Source organism: Neltuma alba, unplaced genomic scaffold, assembly GCF_004799145.2.
Source record: "Neltuma alba isolate B1F8T4 unplaced genomic scaffold, ASM479914v2 tig00000371_pilon, whole genome shotgun sequence".
NCBI classification, from domain to species: Eukaryota; Viridiplantae; Streptophyta; class Magnoliopsida; order Fabales; family Fabaceae; genus Neltuma; species Neltuma alba.
This window is the reverse complement of record NW_021632024.1, coordinates 92,306-111,606: the sequence shown is the minus strand read 5'-3', so window position 1 is coordinate 111,606 and position 19,301 is coordinate 92,306. Positions and strand designations below refer to the sequence as shown.

At 37.6% G+C, this 19,301-nt stretch overlaps 1 protein-coding gene across 1 annotated transcript; it reads left to right on the top strand.

The window, feature by feature from the left end:
• Positions 1-744: 744 nt before the first annotated feature.
• LOC114727232 (uncharacterized) lies at positions 745-17,876 on the top strand. The gene is made up of 3 exons (XM_028913965.1): positions 745-1,668; positions 1,744-1,969; positions 17,011-17,876. Exons 1-3 carry the CDS (start codon positions 745-747, stop codon positions 17,874-17,876), a joined length of 2,016 nt encoding a protein of 671 aa, XP_028769798.1.
• The last annotated feature ends 1,425 nt before the right edge of the window (positions 17,877-19,301 follow it).

Here is a 19,301-nt window from a genome sequence, read left to right as displayed (position 1 = left end):
GAACCTACTAACCAAGAGATAATGGCTGACATCCCACCTAATCCACCTAACCCTAACCCCAATGGTAACCAACTTAGAAATGGTGGTAATGGAGGAAATGGAGAGCATGAGAGAGTTGGAGAGAATAATGACAATCAAAGGAGAAGAACCATAAGAGAAGCCATAACATCTGATGTGAATTATGATCCTTTTACTGCTGCTTGCCCTAATTTTGATATGAATTTTGAGATTAAAGGTTTGCTCATTAACTCACTTCCTAAATTTCATGGTTTGACAGGAGAAGATCCCTACCTTCACTTGCAATCTTTGTCAATGATTTGCCAGAGCATGAAGCCTGTGGGAGCATCACTAGACCAAGTCTTATGGAAGGTCTTTCATTTATCGTTGGAAGGAAAAGCTAGAGAATGGTATATGAGTCTTCTAAGACATGTGGCAGATGCTTATCACAGTTGGGGGAACTTAAGGAAAGCATTTTTAGAGAAATACTTTCCGGCTTCTTGTACTTCATCAATGAGGAAAGAGATCTATTCATCCAAACAAGACTATGATGAGTCACTGTATGACTATTGGAATAGATTTCAAGATCTTCTTTCAAGATGCCTGCACCATCAGATACCAGAGGAACAACTGGTACAGTATTTTTATGATGGATTAAGAAATCAAGAGAAGGGTATGCTAGATGCTGCATCAGGAGGATCTTTAATTGACTCAACTACTCAAGAGGCATGGGACTTGATTAAAAAGATGGCCTTGAATCACCAACAATATGGGCCTAGAGATGCAAGAGCTGTGCAAGAACTAGGACTCTCAACTGCACATGCTAAGAGAATAAATTCTTTGGAAACCAAGGTGGATTCTCTCGAATCCAAGATCACATCTCACCTCTCTTTAGTCACTGTTGAATTGAAGAATTTGAGTGTTCAAAGGACTTCTTCCACTTCTAAAGCTTTAGTTGCTCCAAGCTGTGACACTTGTGGATCTATTATGCATCTCAGCAGCTTATGCCCTAACACTCCTGAAGAGGTATCTGCTGTCTTTCAAGGGAGACCAAACCATGATCTAAAATGGAATCCCTACTCTAACACCTACAATGAAGGATGGAAGGCTAATCCAAATTTCAGATGGAGCAATGGGGACAACAATAATAACTTCAAGGGGAGTACTTCTAGAGCCATGGTTCCTCAAGAGCAATATTCTAGAGATGATGATAAGCTTGGTCAAATTCTCAAAGGCATTCAAGTGATGAATGATAATATCTCAAAGAATGAAGTTAGATCTGAAGCAAGATTTGCCTCTATTGAAAGTAAGATGGAGCAAACGAAAACTAGGACCAACAACCTCAGTTCTTATGTCACTCAATTATCTAATAATATAAGTGACCAACAAGCTAAGAATTTAGGAACTATGCCTTCCAACACTGTCATTAATCCTAAGTCTGTGAATGCCATATGTCTACGAAGTGGAAAGAAAGTTGGACCTATTCAAGACTTAAGTGATGATGAAGAGGTAGATGAAGAGATTGAGGTTGAAAATCCACCCAAGAGGTCTGAAAGCTCTAAAGAAATGAAGCTACTTAAAAAGGAGTCCACTAAAGAGCACGAAAGCAAGGAGAGCAAGAAGCAACCAGAGAAAAGCACTCATGGAACCTTAAGCAATGAGGGTAAGGAGGTAAATCTCAATGAACTCCCTTTTCCTCACTCTTACTTAAAGAGCATGAAAATTGCTAATGAAAAACAAGATAATGAGTTGCTTGAGACATTTAGAAAAGTTGAAGTTAATATACCCTTGCTTGAACTGATTAAGAAGATCCCTAAGTATGCTAAATTTTTGAAAGAGTTGTGCACAAATAAGAGGAAGTTTAAACCTAATGAAAGAGTTCAATTACCCTCAAGTGTGTCTGCCTTGTTTAAACCACAACTCCCAATTAAGTGTCAAGATCCCGGTTCCTTTACTATACATTGTACTGTGGGTAGGACAACCATTCCTAAAGCTTTACTTGATCTAGGTGCTGCAATTAATGTTATGCCTAAATCAATGTATGAGTCTTTACAAATCAAAAGCCTCAAACCTACCACGATGATGCTTCAGTTAGCTGATAGGACTGTGAGGTATCCACACGGTTTCTTAGAGGATATTCTTGTGAAGGTGAAAGATTTAGTTATCCCTGCTGACTTCTATGTTTTGGATATGCCTAATGAGCAAGGTGGGGATGGAACTCTGATTTTGGGTAGACCCTTTCTTCAAACTTCTAATACCAATATTGACATGCAAAAGGGTTCTATCACTATGTCTGTTGGGGATAAATTTGCATACTTTAATATGTATGAACAAATGAAACAACCGCATGAAGACTATTCTATGTGTGATGTTAATGTTATTGATGGGTTGTTCATAGATAAGCTTGATAGTGTTAATGAGATGCATGTTTCATCCCCTATTTTTGATTCTGCTTCCCTTTCCCTTTTAAATGGTAGTGACGTGGACTATTCTGCTGTTCATCAGTTAGATTACACCCTTTCCAGTCCATATGATTATGTTATTACTGATGTTGCATTTGTGAAGTCTTCTACTAACCCTCATGAGCTCGAGAAAGGCTTTGTTTTTGATGATGTTACAGGTGTTAGTAGAGCTGAAAAGACTTCCAAGGAAAAGAAATATTTCAACCTTTTTAGGGAGCTGTGTGCCCTGAATGCTGTGCATGGACCTGTTACAGTTCCAATTATTATCCACCCTACCATCTCTACACCCTCAACTGAGCCAACCTATCAGGAGATGGTGGCTGCTCCTATTGATAGAAAGAAAGTGGATTCTGAGGAAAAGAGCAAAGAGCCTACATCTCTCAAGCTCTATTTTAAGGAGAAGAAGAAAATTAAGAAACCTTCTGCCACGTTCCCTCCTCTCTCCATTGACCACTACAAGGTCATTGATCTAGTCTATGAAGACCCTTTTCTATCAACCCCTGAGGAGGCTGTGAAGATTAAAGCTGGTACTGAGGTATGGGGTCTACTGTCCACTTATCAGACTCCAAGGGCTGAGAGAAGGGCCAAATAGATTGGACCTTTTGAAGTTCAGTCAACATGCCGGCGTAGGAAGGTTGTGATAAAGGATGCTGAAGGCCGGTTCTTCCAAGTAAAAAAGGAGCGCCTTCGGTTCTTTAAGGAGAGCTATCAGCCTCCATGACACCTCAGGTCGCTTCTTTCCTTTACCTATCTTGTTTACCATGTTTTGCTTTGTTTTGATTGATTGGATTGTTGCATGAGTTAGGGAGATAAGTGTGAGGGAAGGAGCTTACCAGTAGGAAAAAGTAGTCTAGTTTTAGCTTGTAGTTTTTTTATTTTAATAATTTTCCCCTTTATGTTCTTGTCTTCTTCCTTTCTTCCTTTGTGCTTAATTGTCTACTTGGTCAAGCATTGAGGACAATGCTTTGTTCAAGTGTGGGGGAGGGAACCAATGGATTGATATTCAATAATTGTGTTGTGTTTTTCTGTGCTTAATGAAAAATCTGGTTTTCTAAAAATTTTCAAAATTTTGATTGATTTTTGAACATAATTTGAAGATTTTTGAGTTAAAATTTTTGAAAATTTTTGCTTCAAGTAACTTACACTTGAATTTGTGTATTCTTGGACTTTGGTACACGTATATGAACTGGTATGGATACTCATGAGAATTGCTATTTGTTTAAAGTTGATTGTTTTAGTTTTATTGGTCACAATTCTTCAAGCTTGCTTTTATATTGATTGAGTTAATGCATTGTGACTAATCTGGAGTACAATTAATCTTTGTGCATGAGCATTTGAGATTTAGCCTTGTTGGAAGATTCTTTGAGCCTAATTTTCATTCATGGTGAGTTGCATCCACTTACATTTTCTACTTTCTAGAACTTGTTCCAATTCTTAATCGAGACTTAGTTGCATTAATGTGATGAGCATGATAGAGGCATTCTTTTCTAAACCCTTACATTCCAAACACAAACCCACATGATTTTATCCATTGCTAACCATTTGAGCCTTCATCTTTTCTTAAGTGCCAAGAGATGCATTATACATTCAAGTTTCCAACATTTTTACCATTACATTCATGATGTGTTAAACTTTGTCTTCTTGGGTTTTGAATTGCCAAAAAAAAAAAAGAGAAATAGAAAAAGGCAAAGAAATAGAAGAAAATGCTTGAGAAAAGTCAAAGAAAGAAAGATCAAAATAAAATGGTACCAATAGAATAAAATGTTGAAATAAGGCAATTCATTGGTGGTTTGAAGAACAAAGTTGTGCTTTAAGAGATTAGAGTAAATGTTAGTTGGAAACCTTTTCTAAAATGCTTGGTGCTTAATCATTTCATATCTTTTCACCTCTTCTATTTCATTTAACCCTTCCCATTATCATAACCTTAAAAGTCCTCTTGATCATTACATTCATGCATTAGAAGTGGAGAACTAGGATTGTAACAAGCTTAAGGTAAAGTGGTTGATTAAGTGGATTTGAGAGAGAATTACCCCAACTTGGTGAGTAGAGTGAAACAGTTTGTATCTAGAGTGTTTTCTCTTTTGTTCATTCCTATTGCATTGACTGTACTCTACTTTAATCCCTTCTCATTGACCTAAATCGCTATGATTGCTTGTTTGAAGAGTTGAGTTAATGGCACTACTGCTTTCTTACTTTGAATTCATAGGAGTTCCCATTTGTATCAATACTATTCTCTTGCTTAGGTTTTGTATTGCCTTTGTCCAGGAGTACAAAGGTCTAAGTGTGGGGGAATTTGATTGAGCTCAAGATATTATTATCTTTTCATTACTTTATCCATGATTTTGTGATACTTTCTGGCCCTTTTTAATGATAATTGTGCTTAATTTAGATTTAGAGTCCTTACTTTAAGTTAGTGTCATTTTGAGGATTAAATTGTCATAATTGGTTGTTAATTGGATTCAATTGATTTCTAGGACAATTGATACTTCAATTTGTTGCTTTCTTATTGTAGGACACTAAAGATTGGGGCCAGAATTGGAGAACTCAAGGCAAAAGAAGCAGGAAAGGACCCTCTGCCTAAGTTCGCCGCAGCAAACGTCTTCATTCGCCGCGGTGAAACTCATCTGTTCAAGCAAGGCTCTCTGCCATGTTTCGCCGCGGTAAACCTATTCTTCGCCACGGCGAACCTCTCGAATCAGCAAATCTCAGACCCGACCATTTCGAGAAATTTTGACCTACCCAACCCCAAGAACCGACCCATGCACGTAAGTTTCGGGTTAGAAACCCTATTTTGGGTATGATGAGATCAGATTATCACTATTCAGCCTCCATCTATGTCTCTTTCATCCTCTTCTCTCATCTCCACCTCAGAAACCCTAATCCCATTTCCATTTCTTCCATCTGCTGCTGCCATGGCTGAAGAACAATACCTAGTTGGAGTTGATTCAAGAGTTATGACGAGCTAAGCTTCTCAACTCTTGAATATGGTGGAAGAAGCATGAGTTCAAGGAGCTTCAAAGGGGAGTTAGCCTCATCCATAAGTTCTAGTTCTTTATTTATGAACTTCTAGGTCTTAGGATTTGTAAATTTGGGCTGAACTATTTTGATTATGGTTGTAATCAATTCTGGATGATTATCTTGTGTATTAGATTAGTTAGTGTTGATTTTGAGCTTCAATACATGTGGTTACATGTATGTTTATATGCAACTCTTTTGATACTCTCCTTCTTGCATGGTATTGTTTGATTGTTGAGTTAATCTAGGCTTGCATTAAACCAAGTGCATTAATTAATCTTAATACACACACTAAGTGAGCTTAATAGGATCTTATGAGATGGGTGCCATTGATTAAGATCCTAGACTTAAAGAGTTCTTTAAGGTTTTCCATTTAGAAAACTTGATATTTTTACTCCCAAAATTATTTTGAACTATGATTGCTTCAAAGCCATGTTCAAGAGATTACATATCATTAACTTCCACTATATTACCACTATCTTAGAAAAAAATCCAAAAACATAGTAACTTAGATTACAATTAATTGCATTTAGTTTTGGCATCTCATTAATTGTTAAAAACCCAAAACCTCCTTTTTCCTTACTCTGCATAGCATTAGTCTAACCTAGATATCTAACTAAGGCTCCCAAAAGAGAACGACCCGAGTTAGCATTACTGCATAGCTTGGATAAATTTTTGAGCGAGAACGTCTAAGCGAACGATAAAAAAGGCTCTCTTTCACCGAGCCTAAAGAAAAGTGGTTGAGCCATAAGAGTAAGAGTACAGTACCTTTTTGGGAAGACGGAAACCAGGGATGAGTTTAAGATACAGAAACCTCCTTCAGTGGTGGACCAGTACAGAGAGAGTACCCATGACTTCCTTCTAGATAACCTTATCATTTATTAGGATGAGCTCAATTTTCTTCTAATTAATAGAGAAAAGCCAAAGTTATAGAAATAGAGCCATAAGACTTGAATAAGAGGTATTCAGGCTAGCTCCAGATACGAGAAGAACCCTTTGTAATACAGTGACAGACTAAGTATTGACAAGAAGATCCCTAAGATGAGGCTAGAGTCAAGAATATAAGTTGGAAAGACTCAACTAAAGAAAGAAAAAGAAGGGCCTATCAGTATTAGTGCCTCAGATTCCTGTCAACACTATTCAGTTAGGCATGCTTGAACAAAAGTAGCCCAGTAATGGGTAACCCTAGGAAGTAATGTAAGAGAGTGCAAAGGCCAGAAATGTTAGCCATTTTTGGCAAGAGTGCACTAAGTCTAGCAAGATGGAAGATAAAGTTAAGGTGGGTAAAGATAGTCTGAAGTTGACAAAAGGATTGAGTAAGGTCTACAAAGATTATATCGAAAGCACCTTACTGAATGACTCTAAACGAAATGATGAGTTAAAGAAATGGATAGAGGAGCTGTTAGGAAAGAGATACATTAGACCTAACGTATCTCCCTAAGGTGCTCCAATACTCTTCATTAAGAAGAAGGATGGTAATCTAAAGTTATGTATAGACTACCAGGAGCTAAATAAGGTAACAGTAAAGAAAAGTATCCCTACCATGGATCAATGATCTTCTAGACCAGCTGGTTAGAGCAATAGTATTCTTAAAGATCAATTTACAGTCAAGATACCACCAGTTGAGGATGAGAACTAAAGACATTCTGAAGGATGCTTTTAGGACCTGATATACACACTATGAGTTCATAGTGATGCTGTTGGTTTAATGAACTGAATTTTTGCTCTACTTAGATCAGTTTGTCGTAGTCTTTATCGACGACATCCTTGTGTACTCCAAATCTTGAAAGTAACATGAGTAACATTTGAGGACTGTCTTGAGCACATTAAAGGAGAAACAGCTCTATGTATAACTCAATAAATGTGAGTTTTGATTGGATAAAGTTAGATTCCTAGGCTACATAATTAAGTAAGAAGGTGTGGCTATGGATCCTAGTAAAGTTGAAGTAGTACTTAATTAGGAATAGCTCATGAAGGTAACAGAGATAATAAGTTTCTTAGGACTAGCAGGTTACTATAGGAAATCTTAAGAGTCGCAAGTACCTGCAAGATCAAAAAAGAACTAAACATGAGATATAAAAGATAGATGGAATTACTCAAAGACTATGACTACCAGATCAAGTACTATCTGGAAACGGCCAATGTGGTGGCTAATGCCTTGAGCAAGAAGGTGGTGCAGGTAGCTACCTTGATGATTAAAAAAAGTGAATTGTTAAAAGGTATTAGGGATTGGGGTCTTATCTATCAAATGCAATTGACATCTGATGAAGCAGAAGAAGCAGGAACAGAGGTCTTGTTAACTGATTGGATTGAGGAAGCTCAAAAGAAGGGATGGATTAGTAAATACCCTTTGAGCTAAAATACTAAACAATGAGACAAGAGATTTTGAAATCTCAAATGAGGGAATATTAAAATATAGAAAAGATCCTATGTACCTCTAGTAAATGGTTCCAAGAAACAAATTCTAGATGAGGCATAAAAGAGTAAGTACACAATTCATCTGGGAATGACCAAGATGTACCAAGACCTTAAGTAGAGGTTTTAATGACCCGGTATGAAATAAGATGTCACACAATATGTGACAAGATGCCTGATGTGCCAAAAAGTAAGGATAGAGTATCCGAATTTGTCAGGATTTCTACAAACCCAGATCTCCCTGACTAGAAATGTGATGGCATTTTCATGGATTTTATTGTAGGATTACCTCACACGTCATCAAGTTACAGCACGACATGGGTTATAGTTGATCAATTGAAAAAGTCAGCCCATTTCTTGGCAGCTAAAGTTAAAATATTTGCCAGAGAAATTAGCAAGGTTATACGTTAAGAAGGTCGTTAGACTTTATGGGGTACCAAAGGATTTCGTGCCAGATAAAGACCTAAGGTTTACATCCAGATTCTGAAGAAAGATGCAAGAAGCCATGAGAACCTAGTTGAGTCTCAGTATGGCTTATTACTGCAACCAAACGAGCAAACAAAGCAAATGATCCAAACCTTGGAAGACATGTTGAGGGCATATGTTTTGGAAGTTTAAATGGCCCCGTTCAAAGGTATGTATAGAAGAAAGTATAGATCCCCGATTTGCTGGACAGAACTTGGAGAAAGGGAAGTTTAAGGCCTAAATGTAATCGACGGAACCTTTGAGCAAATACAACTATTTAAATAGAAGTTGCTTATGGCTCAGAGCAGACATAAAGTTACACCGATAATAGGCAGAAACCATTAAAGTGAGAAGTTGACGCTGAAGTACATAGGGCCGTTTGAGATTTTGGAGCTATAAGTCTTGATGAGGATATATTTAGGCATGTTAAATAGGGAAAAGGAAAGAGACATTCTCCTTGGGTAACCTCTCAATAAGAGTCAAACTAGAGGTTTAGCCGTGAAATTTCGAGGACGAAATTTTTAAAAGAGGGGGAGAATTGTCATATCTCAATTTTTGGGCTTAGAAGTCCTGGGAGTAGCCTAAAAAGGTTAGGCTACCAAGCCTTTTTTGGCAGAAGACCCAAAGCTAAGAAAGGAAGTCAAAGCAGTTTCAGGGACTAAACTGCAAAGTAAAAGTTTTCAGGGGCTAAAGTACAATCAAAGTTAGAGGCTCCAATAAAGTCTCAAGGGCCCAGGAATAAAAAAAGGCTAAATACAAGCCAAAAGTTAAGTTAGAAACTTTAAAGAGATGGTTGTATGAGGTTAAGTCCAAGCAGGAACTAAATTGTAAATGCAAAAAGTTACGGCCAACAGAGGTAAAAATAGAGAGTATACAGAAAGCTCTAAGAAAATCCTATAAAATGGGAAATAATATTCTAAGACTCTTTTCTGAAGAAAAATGATGAAAATAGCTGTGAGTCAACTTAATTGGAATTTATAAGGTTATGACCGATAAAAAAATATACTGTTTGAGGTAATTATTTAATGTAGTAAGAGATATAAAAAATGTACACAAAAATGAGGTAAAATGGTTAAAAGGTTGTACTAATTTATAAAATTAGTCCTATAACCAGAAGGCCAGTAGAATGGATTCTTGTTTTTTGATAAACAAGAGTATCCCCAAGTCACATTGGATTTGAGACTAATCATTTTTGGGCCTGGAGCAGTTAAGGACTAGCCCTCCCAACAAGTGTGCTTCCCGAGATTCAAACTTGTGTTCTCCTCCTTATAGGGGTGAGGCTGCTACCACCTCAACCAATAGCTTGTTGGTGGCCAGTAGAATGGCTTTAATAAAACCTTAACCAACAGCTTGGTGGTGGCCAGTAGAATGGCTTTAATAAAATATAAAGCCAATTTTGCTGTTAAAAGGTATTTTACTAAATAATTTTCATGTAAGGCATAAAGGAAGTGTTATGGCCTCAAAAAATTTATAGATATGCTTTAGAAGTAAAGGGAATTTATGCAATAGATGAAAGAATTTTCCAAGCTCTAGAAGGCCATGAAAAAGTTAGAGAAACGTGAAACTTAAGGACTAAATTTTGATCCAGTGGCTAAGATTTAATGCTAAGTAAATTAGAAGGAAACTTAAGGACTAAATTTTGATCTAATGGCTAAGATTTAATCTCCCTTCTTTTCCACCAAATTATTGACACCTAACACCTTCTAGAAGAATGATGTAAGGATGATGGAAGAAGGTGATGCAATGATGACGTAAAAGTCCACTTGAACTTCCAAGTTTGCCTTTACTCTTTCTATTAGCTTCTAAGGGCATTTTGGTCCATTCAAGACAAAGTTATGGCTATAAATAGAACCCTTTCCCCCTTGCAAGATGAAGTTTTGGTAACCTACTGGAAACTCTTGCCATTTTGTTTCTTGAATTCTAACCAAGAGAAAGACACCTACCTTTAATCAACCAAGTTTGGATCTAAGGTTAGTAGGTTGTTCTATTGTGTTTCTTGCTTAGTTTTCTTGGTTTGGTTAGTTGAAAAATATGTTTTCCCCTCAAGTTGTTGATGCCAAAATATATAGGGTTAGGGGGTGGAAGTTTTGATGTTATATCTAGTTAAAACCCAGAGTCAAGGTTGTTTCAAGTGGTTTTATGTTGATAGTTGAAAGATTTCATGTTATGGCGGCTTAAGGATCAATTTGGCCAAGTCTGAATCTATACCTTAGAATGTGATTTTGATGATTCTAAGGCTTCCAATGGGTTTAAAATGGAAAATGGTGTAAGGTCAACCTAAAGAACAAGCATTGGAAGCATTAGAATCCTAGTTGGGATTTTTAGTTTTCAACCTCCCATATTCGGCCAAAGCAGATTGGAAGGAAGGACTTAGATTTTCATAAATATAAGTGGATATTTGGATTCCTTGGACAAAATTGTGTAGGATTAGCCTAAGAGAATAATTTTTACAGAGCTAAAATATTAATCCAAAAATTAAGAGAAAATGGTTAGGTTCAAGAAAGCTAGTCTTGAACTTTATATAATCTCTTGGTCCTAATGGGTTGTATGATCCATGTGACTATGTTTAGAACCTTGGAACATCCAAGAGGATGTTTATTGATGTTGGCCAAAAGCCCTTATGGTTGGAAAGTCAAGGGAGTCAAAGGAAAGCAAGAGAAAAGCTTGAAGTACAAGGTAGTGAACTTACCCCTTCTTGTGCTTCATGTGGTATGCTTACATGTTGGTTTATATTTGTTGATATTTGAATGATGTTGTGACATGATGATTGTTGCTTGAAATGCTATTTTTAATATGTTTCTATGGCCATGCATTCTTATACCAAGCATAAAGCATGATAGCATGTCACTAGTTAACCTAAGTTTATAAAAAACGACATAACATACATTAGCTTCTATCTTGTGCATATATGTGGTAATATTTGTTATTGAAATTCTCCCAAATCTCACCCCTCCCTAACCAACTACTTAGATCAATCAATGATGGGCAATAATGGCATGAGAAGCAAGGAGAAGAAAGTGGAGAATTATTGATGTTAACACAACTAAAAAAAGGGTCATTTTCGTCTGTTCTGTAGGTCCTTTTTTGTCTGTTTAGGGGGGACGTGGACAAAGAAGCCGTAGAAAGAAGTTACATATGTGTCAGTTCAAAACAGACAAATATAGAATTATATTTGTTTGTTTATTCATACATATTTGTCTGTTGCAGAACAAACAAATATGTGTGCAATATATTCATCTGTTGGTGAACAGACGAATATATTGCTACCATATTTGTCTGTTATCAGTTTGAACAGACGAATATCATGGCCTATATTTGTCTGATGAATGGACAAATATGCTAAGAGCAAAAAAAAAACCTTTTCTACATCCGAAATTACCCATTTTCTTTACAAAAAACCCTGAGTGATCCACCAAAACAATGAGTACAAGCTGAATTTTAACCAAATTAATAGTAATCCAGCAGAATCAGATCCATTCCATGCAGAATCACAATCTTAATAACATTCTAACCATATGTTTTAACTATCAAAATAAGCCTATACATTGATAACCTCTCAAAATTCCTACTGAGTTAAGCTGATTTAATGCTCTTTTATTGGGTTTGAAAGTCAATTTTGCAGGAAACAAAGCCTGAGGAGAGTAAAGAATAGAGAAAAGCTGAAAAGAAGTTAGCCACCGTGACATTTGGGAGAAAACGCCGCAGCGGCTCAAACAGAAAGGGAGGAGTGCGTCTCTGTAAAAGGCGCCAAGGCGCCTCACTGAATCTGCCGCGGCTCCCAAGCTATCTCGGAGGAAGCCTATTTGGTATAATCCACCGCGGCCGATTATCACATGCACCGCGCATCGAAGCCTCAAAGGAAAGCCACTCTGTAATAGGCACCGTGGCGCCTGAAGGAATCCGCCGCGGCGCCTGGCCCCTCGTAGCTGTGCGTTTTACGTGGTAACTTAAAAAATTAGGGCATATAGAGGTGGATACTCGGTTTTTCTGAGAGACTTCGACTTGGGAGCAATTTTAGAGGCTGGCTCTGCTAGGGTTTGGAGTTTTGGAGGCTTGGAACCTTTGGGCTTGAAGCTAGAAGAAATTCAAAGCTTGTAACTTGAATTTTCTGGGTTTTCTTCTTCTTCCCTTCTTGTTTCTGCTATGACTACTAGCTACTCTTATAGTTGTAGTTCTTTACTCGATATGTATAGCTAAATTCATTTTTCTAGGGTTATTTTGATCTATTGTATGGATTGAGACTTGGTTTTACTATCTCTTGAGTGTTAATGATAATGTTCAGTTGTTTTTACTTTGAGCTTAATGCTTCCTTTTGTCTAGCCATCATTTGGATTGATTGATTGATTAGTCTAACTTGAGAAAGTTTAACTAATTCGTGAACTTTGGTAAAAACATGCTAGTCCAGAAATTTAATTGAGTAAATAGATGGTTTGTCGATAGAGCAGAGATGTATCTGTTGACCTAGCATAGACTAAATGGGTTTTGGTTTTTAAAGTGCAACCTTTTCAAACAAGTGCAAGAGATTGCTGTGTTTTAATTGTGATTGCAAACATTTAGTTTTGACTTGAGAAAGCTTAATCAATTCTGCAAACTCAAGCTAACTGAACTTATTGTAAAGCACTACTTAAGAAGTAATGAATCCAGTTTCATGAAGTACTTTAGTGAAGAATAACCCTAGTCTCTTAATTGTTTCAAGGTTGATTTGATTTTATACTACTTTAAACCATTGTTTTCCTAATTTCATTTCACAAACTCTTTTACAACAATTGTTTCACTTAACCTAATCAAATACACAATTATGATTTTCAACTCATCTAGCCTTAGTCTCTGAGGGAACGATACTTTTTATATTACTTGCGACCCGTCCACTTGCGGTTAAGATATTTGGTGAACAAGTTTTTGGCGCCACTGCCGGGGACTAACGACGAGAGTGTTTGAGGTTGATTGTCCTTATTGTGTGATTGGTTATGCTTAAGTTTCAGTTAGCATTTATAGTGGTTATAGGTAGTAGTAGTAGTATTTATTTCATTCATTTCTCTTGATAAGTTTGATACTTTTGTTTTTGATTTGAATGTGCAGGTAACCCCTGATGCATGCAAGGAAGACTGGAAGTTATTGTGGAAGAAGTTATTGAAGAAGAATCCAGGACGGGAGAAACTGAAAACACACCGGAGATTCAACAACAACCTTAGTTACTTCCACCACCACCACTTGAATCAGAATCAGAAGAAAACATGGCGGAGGAAGATGAGAACAACGTGTACACCCTGGATGACTATTTGGATAAAGAAGGGCAGACTTTTCACTCAAGTATCCGGCTACCAGACATTCAAGCCAAGAATTTTGAAATCAAGCCCGTTATGATTCAACTACTGGGGATGATGGGGACTTTTGAAGGAAATTTTAATGATGATCTGAATGAGCACTTGACCAAGTTTATAGAGGTTTGTAAGAACTTCAAATAGAATGGGGTTACTAAAGATGCACTACGATTGAGATTGTTCCCCATGTCGTTATCTCACAAGGCGAAAACGTGGTTGAATTCTTTACCAGAACACTCCATTAAGACTTGGGATGATCTTGTATCTAAGTTCAAGGCCAGATTTATTCCAAGGGGCAAACGTGCTACATTAAGGGGTGAATTGCTTTCTTTCGAGCAATATCTGGATGAGTTATTCTACGAGGCTTGGGAAAGATTCAAGGATATGTGGAGAAATTGTCCAAATCATGAGCAAAAGAAATATGTTCTAATGGAAGCCTTCTGGAATGGGTTGAATGATCAGACAGTGACAATGCTGAATACCTCTTCAAACGGAGGAATCGGAAAGATGAAGGTAAATGAGCTATATGAACTGTATAAAGAGGTGGCATCTAGCACTATGCAACAGTATAACAAGGAGCCTAGTTCTTCATCATCAAGGGATATTGCATCGCAACTTGAAGCAATATCTAAGAGATTTGTTAATCTGGAATTGCATATTAAGAAAGGAAATGCTGCAGGAGTTCATGCACTTCAGGCTCCGGGATACACTTGTGACCATTGTAATGAGGAACATCATTCTGATCAATGCCCATACACCTTGTAGACAATCAATTATATGAATAATGCGCAGCGAAGACCACAAGGAAGCCCTTACTCTCAAACTTACAATCTAAATTTGAGAAATCACCCAAATTTCTCTTGGCGAAATGGGCCAAGTTTGAATCCACCACAAATATTACCATCTGGTGCTAAACAAATGGGGCCTCCTAGTTTTCATGGTCAACCGCAGCAACATCAACTGCAACAGTAACATCCTCAAAAGGAGGAATCCAAAATTGAGAAGATGTTTGCTCAGTTATTAGCAAATCAAGAATCTACAAGGGCTGAGAATAAGGCAACATTTTCTCTCCATGAAACTACTATCAAGAATCTCGAGGTTCAAATGGGTCAATTGGCTTCACAAATGAATGTACTCACAAGAACCAGCTTACCAAGTGATACCATTCCTAATCCGAAAAGGGATGGTAATGAAGAGTGCAAAGCTATCAGTTTGAGAAGTGGAAGATGTTGGAAATTATGCCCTAGGGGCCAATCATATTGCTATGAACATTGTTAATTTATGAATTTATTAATTACGTTATCATATTATTTGCACGTTTACTGTGATGACTATCCTTGGATAACTCATGGTTTATCCTAAATGTCCCTAGTCAGTCATCTATGTGGGAGCAGAGATGAAATAAGACCAGTATGACTTTAAAGATATATAGAGATATAAATTAAAGTTATAGGCACATGTAAGAGTACAAGGTGTTGGACCGACCCGCTATGAGAGAGCTGCATGGGTTAAGTCATAAGCTTCTCTCATATACAAACCATGTCACTGTGCCCTTTGACCTGAGATCATCATGGATTCCTACATGAGAAACGCTTAGCTTTGACCTAGTCAAAAGTCACTTTTGACCGAGTGATCATAAAGACTATGTTCAGGCTTAGTGGTTTTTCATGCGGAGGAATGTGAATGGTCAAGATGGAATTTGTCCCTCGCATTCGTAGAGAGACATTACTGGGTCCCTCGATGAGTGAGTCTGAGAAATGTATGGCCATACTATAATGGAAAGGTAGTTCTGTTTCTATACTCAGACTACTCAGGGATCGAGAAAGTAACAGTCATGAATAGGAGGATGATGTTCTCCATGCCTCATCCATGACCAAAATGTCGTGTGACAAAAGGGACACGATATGGTTGTATGAAAGGTTACATCGTTCAACGATCCTCATATGATTTGGGTAGTCGTGATGTCTTGCTAGAGACCGCTTACGACTTGTGAGTCATTATAGTTAATGGCCCACTGCCAACTTCATATGGGCCTACAGGGTCGCACACAAAATAGCCCAACACGAGTTATGATGTCCAGATTCATTGAATCTAAGATATGTCCAGATTCAATGAATAATGTAGGGTGGACGTGTGTGTATATATATATAAATTCGTATATATATATACATATTATATAAATATAAGAGATATTAATTGTTAGATTTAATTTATAAGGATAAATTAAATCTATATAAATTAATTCCGTCATATCTTTATTTTGAATTAAATAAATAGGTGAATTAAATCTGTGAGACGGATTTAATATAAACCATACTTATTTAATTGTTCTCTTATCTGATTAGGCAATATTTGATATTGTATTAATTTCAGAATTAATTTAGGATTAATTTCGAAATTAAATATCATTCATTAAACCTATAGCATCCTATATATTTGATATGAGGAGCTAGGGTTTTAAGCGTGGGAGTACCAGCAGATAAGAGACGGCCTAAGAGAGATAAGAGTGGACGGATTCTCTGAAAACCCTAGACAGACAAAAGGACGCTAGCACACCGTTTGTGACTGGAGAGCTATTCGTGTGGATACCGGTAGAGGAAGCCGACCGGAGTTGTCGACTTTGAACGACAAAGGAGGCGAGCAGAGGCATCCTGAACGGCGGAATCACCGAGCCACCAGGAAATCGAACACCAAAGGTAATGCTTCTTACTACCTGACTTAAACGCGATCGGTAGATCCGGGCAAGGGATTGAAAGTTTTAAAATTTTTTAAGTTGATTTCCGCTGCGCGTCATCTTTCAATTCCCTTCAGAAAGCAATTACCTGACATTCAGAGGCCTAGTAAGACCGGCAAGGACATTACTAACAGTATGGTGACTGACCTTGATACAAATGAGCTTTCAGAAGAAGGTGGTGTAGTAGAAGAGGAAGAAACCAAGAAAAGGAAACAAACAGAAGAAAATCTCAATGATGTGGTTTGAGGAAAAAATGTAGAGGGTGAAATGGTTGATGATAAAAAGAGGAAGACAACTCCCCCTCCTGCTACACAGATGCCGCCACTTCCCTTTCCTCAAAGGTTCAGGAAGAAAGATGAAGATGTCCAGTTCAAGAAATTTGTGGACATGTTTAAGCAATTACACATCAACATCTCGTTTGCTGAAGCATTAGAGCAGATGCCTAAGTATGCTAAGTTTCTTAAGGATGTTCTCTCCAAGAAGAAGAGATTTGGTGAATTTGGAACAATAGCCCTGACTGAAGATTGTAGTGCCATCTTGCAGCGAAAACTCCCACCCAAATTGAGAGATCCGGCCATTTTTTATATTCCATGCAACATAGGTAAACACTTCAATGGAAAAGCCCTATGCGATTTGGGAGCAAGTGTTAACCTGATGCCTCTAGCTGTATTCAATCGATTAAATTTGGGTGAAACAAGGCCAACAACTGTTACATTGCTCTTTGCTGACAAAAGTATCTCATATCCAAAAGGGATTGTAGAAGATGTCTTGGTGAAGGTAGATAAATTCATATTCCCAGCTGATTTCATTGTATTAGACTGTGAGGTAGATTGGAATATCCCCATTATTTTGGGACAGCCATTCTTAGCTACCGCAAGAACCCTTATTGACGTAGAAAAGGGTGAGATCACCATGCGAGTAAATGGTGAGAAGGTGATATTCAACATGAATCAAGCCTTGAAGTTTCCAGATGATTCTGCTCACTGTAATTGTATCGATGTGATTGATTCTATAGTGCAAGAGGAGTTGATTAACTCTTTGACCAAAGACCCATTAGAAGCATTGTTGATTGGAGAAACAAGTAGTATTGATGGCAAGGTTGAAGCCTATACAGAAGTGATGAGTATTGAAGCATTTCCGTATCGAAAAGCTAAGACTTTTGAGCCTCTGGATGTGACTAGTGCTTTAAGCTCTCCTCTAAAGCCTTCTGTGGATGAACCGCCAGTGTTAGAGTTGAAGACTTTACCATCACATCTCAAGTATGCCTACTTGGGTAATTCTACTACTCTACTTGTGATCGTTTCTTTTAAGTTGTCCATGTTGCAAGAAGAGAAACTGTTAAGGGTCTTGAGACACCACAAGAAAGCTATTGGGTGGTCCATAGCTGACATCAAAGGGATCAGCCCTTCTATTTGTATGCACAAGATTTTATTAGAGGATGGTCACAGACCTTCCATTGAGCATTAAAGGAGATTAAACCCAGTTATGAAAGAGGTAGTCAAGAAAGAGATCCTTAAATGGCTTTCTACTAGAATAGTCTACCCTATTTCTGATAGTTCATGGGTGAGCCCAGTTCAATGCGTCCCTAAAAAAGGCAGTATAACTGTAGTGGCTAATACTCGAAATGAGCTAGTTCCAACTCGTATTGTGACTGGGTGGAGAATTTGCATGGACTATCGAAAGTTAAATGTAGCAACCAAAAAAGACCATTTCCCGTTGCCATTTATTGATCAGATGTTGGATAAACTTGCTGGGCAAGAATTCTTTTGTTTCTTGGATGGGTATTCAGGTACAACCAAATTGTAATAGCCCCAGAAGATCAAGAGAAAACAACCTTTACTTGTCCATATGGCACGTTTGCTTTCAAAAGAATGCCATTTGGTCTTTGTAATGCTCCAGCAACATTCCAAAGATGCATGATGGCCATCTTTGCTAACATGATTGAGAAAACAATTGAAGTGTTCATGGATGACTTCTATTTTTGGAGATTCTTTTGATTGTTGCTTAGATAATTTGGCGGCTATTCTAGAACGATGTGAAGAAACTAATTTGGTTCTGAATTGGGAAAAATGTCACTTCATGGTGCAAGAAGGCATTGTCCTTGGTCATTGAGTATCCAAACAAGGCCTAGAAGTTGACAAGGCAAAGGTATCTGTTATTGAGCAATTGCCTCCACCAACAAGCGTTAAGGGTATTAGAAGTTTCTTGGGTCACGCGGGATTCTACTGTCGTTTCATTAAAGATTTCTCTAAAATCACTAAGCCTTTATGCAATTTGTTGGAAAAGATAGGGAGTTCAAGTTTAATGATGCTTGTATGAACTCTTTTGAAGAATTAAAGAAGAAGCTCACCTCAGCACCAATTTTAGTGGCACCTAATTGGGAGCTACCTTTCATCATTATGGCAGATGCTAGTGATTTTTCCGTTAGAGCAGTTCTAGGATAAAAAGTAGAAAAGGTCTTCCATCCCATCTACTATGCTAGTAAAACCTTGGATGATGCCCAACTTAACTACACTACTACAGAGAAAGAATTGCTTGCAGTGGTGTTTGCTTGTGAGAAATTCCGGTCTTATATTGTGGGCACTAAAGTGACTATCTATACAGACCACTTTGCCCTAAAGTACCTGTTTACCAAGAAAGATTCCAAAGTACACCTGATTCGATGGGTCCTTTTGCTTCAAGAATTTGACTTGGAAATTGTTGATAGGAAAGGCACTGAGAACCAAGTGGTAGATCATCTATCTCGATTAAGTAGTGAAGCTAAACATGATCATTGTCAAGGGATCAATGCATCTTTTCCTAATGAATGCTTGTTCTTTGTGGATAACTCAACTACTCCATGGTATGCAGATCTGGTTAATTATCTGGTTTGTGGAACTCTGCCACTAGACC